This window comes from Mesitornis unicolor, unplaced genomic scaffold (assembly GCF_000695765.1).
Source record: "Mesitornis unicolor isolate BGI_N332 unplaced genomic scaffold, ASM69576v1 scaffold17016, whole genome shotgun sequence".
Taxonomy (NCBI): domain Eukaryota; kingdom Metazoa; phylum Chordata; class Aves; order Mesitornithiformes; family Mesitornithidae; genus Mesitornis; species Mesitornis unicolor.
This window is the reverse complement of record NW_010193125.1, coordinates 295-8,794: the sequence shown is the minus strand read 5'-3', so window position 1 is coordinate 8,794 and position 8,500 is coordinate 295. Positions and strand designations below refer to the sequence as shown.

The window sequence follows — 8,500 nt, the reverse complement described above, 5'->3', positions numbered from 1 at the left end:
CCTCAGGGAGACTTAAGCTCAGCTGTTCCCTATCAACCCTAAAAAAGCATCCTGGGGGGGGCTTGTGGCACCCTGCCCAGGTGCCCCAGGGCTGCCCTTGCTGGCTGCTCCAGGACCAGCCCCGGCTGGAGCTGGGAGGATGCTGGTGGTGTCTTTCTGGGTGGAAGCAAGTGCCTGCAAGCGGAACCACGTCCTTGGGATCTCGGGCTGCCGGTCTGATTGCCCTTGGATGCCCCACTGTAGGAATGTGCCAGAGGTCTGTACCTTCTTGTGATTTATTGCTATGACCGTGCCTTGAATAAAATGACTTCACCCAGCCACTGCCTGGCGTCGTCACCACCCGCACGTCCTGCATGGCACCAGGAGAGAGAGGACCCTCCCTCCTGGAGCCTGTGGAAGTACCCCAGCCCCTTTGCCATGCTGCTTTTGGCCCTTCCTGGCGATGTCCTATAGAGGCTTCAGGGGCAAGGAGACCACTGGGATACCTCCCCACCTCCAGGCACCTTGCTGCCCACCATGGTCCCCATGAAAACACCTTAAACAAGTTGGGTAGAAGCAGCAAAGGCAGGGGAGCACCTTGCTGTGTCCCCTTGGAAAGGCTGGCACAGCCTTGGCCCTGGGGATGGGGTGCAGCTGTGGGACAGGAGTGTCCCTCTCCTGCCCACCCTCTGCCAGCTCTCACCTTGCAGCAGGGGTGGCTCAGGACACCGCCAAAGGGGAACACATTACCTGTGGGGAGCAGGAGGGTGGCCTAGAGCTCCTCTGGGACCGCAGCAAGGAGCAGGGGCAGCAAGGGGACATATCCCATGTGGAGCACAGGTTCTCAAAGCTAAGCTACCCACCAGCAAGTCTCAGGGAAGGAGGTGAACACTATTTTGGCAGCCTTTCTCTACATTTTGAGCAGACAGCACTCTTTGGCTCCCCTCCTCCCTCACAAAACACACTCTTTACACCCTACTTGAGTGATTTCCCTCTGGCTTCGGTGGGTCCCTCCTGCCAGCCCCTCCACAGCTCCCTGGGGATGAGCTCTGCCCAGACAGCCTGGCTTACAGCAAGGGGCAAGGGAGATGGGGAGGGCTTCCCTTTGGGTGAAAAAGTGAAAAATTTAGAAATCAACTTCCCTCATCACACACCTCCCACAGAGCTCCCCCCATGGTTCATAATTAGTAGCAAACAGGGCTAAATGCAGGGCCTTGCTGGCGCCAGGGAGCTGAGGCAGGAGCCTCGGCTGTGAGCGAGAGCTATAATTGACCCCCCTGGCTCGCAGCTCTCCAAGCCTTTGTGCCGGGGAGCTCATCACAACCCAAGGAGGTTGTGTGAGCCCCATCACGCTGTGCCTCTGCCACTCCAACCCTCAGCAGCCTGCTTGCCTGATTACAGCCTACAAACGCTAAAGTCCCTCACAGCTGGGGCTGAGCAATTGCATGGCATCTCCCGCTGTGTGGCAGCGCCAGGAACATCCCTGCAGGGCAGCGGCCAAGACAAAGGGGCGCTTTAAGGGAGCCGTGGCAAACCTCTGCATAGGCACAGGGAGCTGAAGCTGGGGGTAATGCTGCGGGTGGTGCCACAGAAGCAGCATATCTTTCCCTGGATGCTCACCATGCTCTTCAGTGGCAGGGCTGAGATTTCCAGCCCTCAGATGGTATTACAGCCACCAAGCTGGTTTAGTCCCCTCTATGAACCATCTTTCTTCAGTGCCAAGTGCCCAACTCTCCCAGGGCTGGAAAGCCACTATGTCAAAGCTAGGAGGTGCCCTGGGAAGGGGGAGGCAGGCCGTCCTGCATCCCCACCCACTACTCCCTGAGCTGGGAGAGGCTCCACAGTCCTGCTAACAGGGTGGATGTTGCACAGAGCAGGGCAGGGCTTCACTGCAAAGCCATGCCCTGCTGCTGCAGGCAACCAGCAGCAGGTCACCAGCAGTGGGTGAGCTGATGCCATCTCACAGAACAACAGCAGCAGCCCGCAATAACCAAAAAGGGATTTTTAGGCTGATTGCTTAAAACTCCTGTTCCATTAGAGACCATTAAATTTGGAGGGTAATGAGCAATCAGCAGCAGGATGCCTTTGCTAGCGCTTCCGCTAGCAATTACACAATTATAGTGCACAAAAGCTCCCAACAGACATTTGGTGCTGGATGCCTTCTCGTGGCAGTCAAGCTGGACTACACAAGTGCTCCCAGCAACCAATATCTCCAAAGCTAGAGCCAACAAGAAACCAGTAAAGTCCTCTCTGTCCTTTTTTTTGTTTGGCATGCTTGGGCCTTTTATATTAAAATAAACATAAGGCAGCAAAAAGGGCCAAGATTCACTGTTGTTCTTTATTAAACAGTAAAGCTGGGTATAAGAGGCCCACAGAGTAGTTCAGCTCTTTTGGGAGTTACACAAAACGTGGTACAGAAGAGGAGACGTCAAGGAGCTGGGAAAGCTAGAGGGGCAGGGGATCATTTGGGGCAGTAACACCCATACTCCACCCACCACATAGCTGCCTACTTGTCACACAGAGCCAGAAGGTTCCCCCTGTTCCCCTGAAGGCTGACGCCCCAGAACAGGGTTTCAAAGAGGACATCCCCATTTCCCAAACCCTCTTGCCCTGTGCCATGCCATCACAGCCAGCGCCTTTCCCTCCATCCCTCACTACTTGGTGCGAGAATGGGGAGGACCTCACCTGACCCAGCCGATGGAGAGCCACGGGCTGAGATGCACAACGCAACACTGTAGGACTGCAGGAGCAGAGCCTGGTACCACAGGGAGGACAGCAAGCATCCTACATGGGCACGTTCACTGCCTGTTCCACAACACCCTTCAGCTCCCCTCCCAAACACAACTGGAGCCCACAGCCACCACCATGCCCAGTGGCAGGGAAGCAGAGCCCCATCTCACAGGGCACCCCATCATCCTTCCATGGCACGGGGCTGGGAGACCTCAGCTGCAGCAGTGAGGAGCAGGCAGCCCTCTCCTGTCCCAGAGTGGAGGACATCTGAGTGCAGGAGGAACGTGTCTCTAGAACAGGACCACCTCAGCCCCCAGCGCTGGGCTCCTCCTGCCCTGAAAGAGCAGCAAAAAAAGGGCACTGTCTGTAACTGAATCCTTGCTCCATGTCCATGCCCTGGGGCTAGTAACAGCTGGAAACATGGTTCTGCCTGTCCCACAGCGACTTCCCCATAAAGATAAGCTCTTCTTCAAAGTGCTCAAGTTCAGCTCGCCCTAGAGCCCCCAGGTGCTGCCTCTCAAGATACCTCCTGGCATTTCTTCTGGCAGATGTTGTCATCTTGCTCCTGTCCCGACACAGCACTGCTGCACACACCTAACTGGGTGACTCACACTGCTCCGAGGCGGCTGTGTCTCAAACATGGCTGGGAGGGATAGCTAAAGAGAGAGGAGCTCTGCAGATGGGCACCGTGTGCAGCTGGGAAGTGCTCCAGGTCCTGACAGCATCAGGAGAAATTCCAGCTGCGCTTCTTCTGGCCAAGAGCCAGGATGATTTCTGGAAGCTGTTGCCATGACACAACTGCAACCTCCATTTTTATTTTAAGACATCTTTTACTTCTATTTACTTTATTTGCCTTAACACAAAGCAGTAAAAAGCCACCACTGCAGCTGCATTTCAGCTAGGTCTGAGGTTAAACCAACCAGCCAAGCCAACACAAAGCCTTTCAGCTGGCAGCCCAGACCTGCTAAAAGCAGCTTTACCTCAGCATTAACATGACCCTACTGCTTGAACCATCTCTAGAAAACTCACGGTGTTATGGCTAACCTGACACTAGGAAAAGCCATGGATCCCATCCAGGGGAGAGGCAAGGCAGAAGAGAGCACCAGGATTAACCTTCTGGTAGTGATATGTGGGTGAAGGGAGAGGGAGGAAAGCTTACTGCAAGATTTGGGCAAGACAGCCACATAGCACGGCCAGCTCCCACTTCTGCTGCCCCTGTTCCTGCCCCTTCAGGGACTCACATCCACCGTCACCTACACAGCCAAATCAGGCACAGCGAGGAGCAAGTGGTGCCAGACCTGGCAGGTCTTGAGCACAGCAAATAGGATCTCCAGCAAATCAGCCCCAGAGGCCTACACCAGCTGTTTTCTAGCTAGGAAGGAGGGAAGATGAGCCAGCTAAAAACCAGAGGAGGTACATGGGTGTTGGTAGCCCGAAGGAACTTGGGGCAGGGTGGTGTACCTGCGCTGTACCACTCCTAGGCTCCGCAGGGCAGAGATGTGGCTGTGTTGAAGCAAGGCAGAGAGAGCCCCAAAGCACATGTGACTGGAGGAGACAGCGATGGACTGGTGCACAAAGACAGAGGTGTACAGAGGCAGAGTGTGGTGTGAGCACTCCCCCTGCCCAGGACCGATGTGTGGTCAGAGATGGGGGAGGCTGGCAGAATCTAGTCCCCTTCAGGGAGGGTCTCCCAGCCACGTCGCATGGCTTTCACCACAGCACCGTAGAGTTTGCTCCAGGCCTCCCGCACATCTGGGCTGAAGGCAGTGCCAAGGCATTTCTCCAGCATGTACAGCAAGGACTCGCCCACAGTCTGCAAACCAAACAGGGAGGCGTCAAGCTCAGCACTGGGGGACAATGCATAGCTCCTTCTCTCACTTCATCACCTTTTTGGACTTCTCCCATTGCAAGGCAGCTGCTCCTCCTCCACCAGCTGGGCCAGGCCACCCCATCCCTGGCTGCCCAAAGAGGGCCCAGAGCTAGCCCACAGCATCCCCTTGCCTTGCCCTATGCCAGCCCTCACTCCACACCATGGCCGAGTGGGGAGTGCAGGCAGGGAGCAAGGGCCAACACCCTGCATGCAACACCAGGGGAGAGGGACATGTTCATCCTCCATGGCTCCCAGATGTGGACAGAGAGCCCCATCCCCTGCCACAGCAGCAGATCAGCAGAGCTGCGCAGTGCCCTGAGTGAGAGAAGAGTGGGTCAGGCCCCAGGCTGGATGCTCAGGGCCTCTCCACAAGGCACTGCTCCTCACGGAGCTGCGAGCAACCCCATCCAGGAGCACACACACTGAGTGTGGGGCTAGTGGGGATCACTACCCCAAGCAAAGGGGTCTCTGCTCCTTCTGAAGACCACCAAAGCTAGCAGTATCAGGAGGGAGTCATGTGTTGATTAGAAACCTTTCCTTCAACCTGCCCTTCCCTACTGCATTATTCAGCATTTCTCTCCATACTTGATAGCAGGAGTAAGCAAGGGTTTAATCTGGAGGTTGCTTCTGTCTTACCACCATGGGGGAAGCAGGGGCTGAGATGCAGCAACAGCACCCATTGCAGACACAGAGAGAGGTGGATGCTCCCTTTTCCAGGTGCAGGGAGATTTGCTCAGAGCATCTGATGCAAAGATTCAGAGCCCAGGGCAAAGGCTGAGCCTGCAGCCCTGTGTTGCAGGAGAGACTGCAGTGCCCCAAACCACGGTCCTCTCCAAACAGAGGAATGTCTTGCTCTCCTCTGTCCTTTCTCCCTGGGCTTACTGGCAGAGGACAGAAAATGTGAGGAGCTCAAAGTTTTCCCTGATCAAGCCAACATCACTACACCAACTTTCTCTCCAGCCAACTGAACCCAGCAGGTGGGTGCAGAGGGATGGGGACAGCCGAGGGCTGCACAAACACAGCCACAGTAGGACAAGAGAGGACGCCTCACCGAGAAAGACTCGACCTTCACACCAACTGCCTGATGCTTCTTGCCAAGGTTGCAGAGATACTCTTCCAGACAGGACAAGTTCTCCAGGTGGCTGACAGCGGCATCGATCACCAGCATCACCTGCAGGAGCGCAGAGACAGAACAATATTAACAGCAAGGCTCTGCTGCCCTTCCAGAGGAACAAAGACTCTCACCCCTCCACTTCACCCTTCTCAGCCTGACCACCTCCCAGCCCAGCAGATGCCGTCTGAGCTTTCCTTTGCTCTGCTGCGATCCGTCTGTCACACCAGTGAGGTGTGCTGGCATCAGGACACACCACATCTTTCCATGGGATGCTGCCAGAGGGGCCAGAGCAAGCAGCGCTGCTGACCTCCCTGTCCCAGAGAGGGTAAACAGCCCTCTAGCAGACCACTTATGGGCTAAGCAGTCATTACAGCTCTTAGGACCCCCAGACAATTGCATGAGAGCCCTGGAAGTTGCCAGGACTAGAGCTGCCAACCAGAAGTTGCCAAGATGGTGCAACTGTGCATAAGGCAACTTCAATTCTAAGATCAGCCAAGGTATTTTGAGGACATGGGGTGGATGATACAGCCAAGACACCCAGTCTGGCAAGGCACATACCACCACGGTCTCCCAAGAGAATGAAGAGTCAAATGGAAACAGGACAGAGAAGGGTTAATGAGGGATGAAGGGAACAGACACACCAAATTAGAAGAAAAGATTAAAGCCAGGGCATGGTTAGCTTGACAAAGCCAAAAGGTGATAGAATTGTGCTCTATAATTTCAACAGGGAAATTATCTTCAACAAGAGCAAAGAGCTATTTCAGCTCAAGGCAATAACAGCAAAAGTAAAAACAGACCTAACTTTGCCAATAAACAGAGGCTGGAAAATAACAAAAACCAGAGGAGCACAGTCCTGAAACAGCCTCTTATGAAGAGCAAAGATAGGCAAGTGAGACACAAAACTGGTTTGAAGATGGAGCCCAGCAGTTTACAAAGGCATCTGCAAGTCAAGGCTGTGCTTTGCCCCAGTGTGGCTGCTCTTCAGGGCTCAGAAAGGGGTCTCTGCTGCCCTGGGTGTGATTCTGTCCATGCATGAGCTCCTCCAAATGACAACAGCATCGCTCCTCTCCCTATTTCAGGGGGAGGTGAATGCGTTTTGCAGCACTCACCCAGAGACTATCCAAGAGATGCTGTGGGCCTTCTGGCTCTGCAGCCACACCAACAGCCTCTCCAGCAGGTCTACGGCAGCCCCGCCCAGGCCCCCCCACCCACCCCACCAGCCTCTCCAGCAGGTCTACGGCAGCCTGGCCCACTCTGTGCCACCTCCTGGTCAGCGTGTGGCCAAGCAGAAGGCTTCAGTCCTCATCTGGATAGAAGCGAGCTCACTGAGGCACTTCCATGGTAGAAGAAGGGGGCTTCCAACTTTCCCAAGAGGCAATCCACCCTCAGGTGAGGGCATGGGAGTCATCATGGTGCTTCTTACCCACCACAACACACATTCACTCCTCACTCTTGTAGTGCACTTTGTCCTGGCAATAGCACCTTTTGCTAGCATGAGTAACCCACCACCTCAGGAGGAGACTTCCCATGTGCTCCCCAGTCAGACACCCCACAGTCCCAAACCATTGTCCAAGGACTTTCTCCTCCAGGGATGCTGCGCTCCAGCAGTGCCACAAGCCCCTCTCTCACCTTCCTGATGTGATCCAGGAACTCGGGGGCAGAGAGGCACTCCTGAGGGCTGGCAAACTGCTTGCAATTGTACTGGAAAAGGGGCAACAGGTCAGGGTCCAGGTCAAACAACCTGCAACAAAAGAGAAACCCCCACCTTCTCACTTTCTCAGCTTTATTTAGTCCTGCTCACCCCAGGAACAACCCCATCAGCAGAACACCTGCAGCCCCCTTCTGCCTCCCTTTCCACCTACTGATCCCTCCTCACCTGTAAAGGACCCAGAAGTTCTGAAAAGTCCTGGTTTGAGGGAATCCAGGTTACTTTTATTCAAAAAGTCTCCTTTTCCTTAGCCCATAGCCCCAGCTCTCAAATATGTGTTTATGGCACCTGAGGACCAGTTCCAGCTCACTGGAGCTACTCACAGCTTGGCTCTGCTCCTCAAAGTCTTGGCGGTTGTCTTGACTCCTCCCATTCCCACTTCATGATCCCCTTGAGCCTCAAAATTCCCAAATCTGGGAAAGGCCTGTAAGCTCCAGGAGCCAGTTTTCTTACTGGAGCAAGGGGGTGATGTACAGATGCAGCTAACGCCCCACTGCCCCACATCATCACCAGCTCCCATTTTCTGACCCCTCATCCTCCCTGCCAGTGTATGCCAGGCACATATGGGTCTCAGCAGCAGCCACCCAGACAAATGTAATGGGCTGATGCTGTCCGTGGAGACCACAGGGCATTCAGGCACAACGGTCTCTCTTCTCCCCGTCCTGCAGGTTAAACTACTGCATCCCTCTCCCCTCCACTGAAACTCCTAGACATTGCTGTTGCTCCTTGCAGCCTCACTCTGCAAGGTTTGGCTCCTGCCTGCTAAGCCCTGCTCTGGAAGCTGGTCATCAACTCTCTGACTGTCCTTTTTAAACGACTTTTCATATATTTTTTTCCTTTTTCTCTTCCCACAATCGACACACTAACCTGCTTAGGAGAGGCAAGGAGTTGGGTCTCGCTTGTTCCCCCCGGCACACCATCTCCTCTGCCCTGAGTCTGAATCCCTCTCCGGTGGCCAGGTCTTTGCCCAGGGCTGCAAAGCGCCGTGTCAGGGCGCTCCGGGGGTCCCTGCGGGACCAGTGACCAGGTCTGGGCGGACACGCAGCTCCCCAGACAGCACAAGGAACGGCGACACGGCAGGGATCGGTGGGCAGAAACG

At 55.0% G+C, this 8,500-nt stretch overlaps 1 protein-coding gene across 1 annotated transcript; it reads right to left on the bottom strand.

The window, feature by feature from the left end:
- Positions 1 to 4,375: 4,375 nt before the first annotated feature.
- On the bottom strand, positions 4,376 to 7,486 carry NGB (neuroglobin; the record flags this gene model as incomplete). The annotated part of the gene is made up of 3 exons (XM_010187355.1): positions 4,376 to 4,522; positions 5,631 to 5,750; positions 7,323 to 7,486. Coding segments are annotated over 3 exons (431 nt in total), but the record flags the coding sequence as incomplete, so codon positions are not given.
- Positions 7,487 to 8,500: the final 1,014 nt, after the last annotated feature.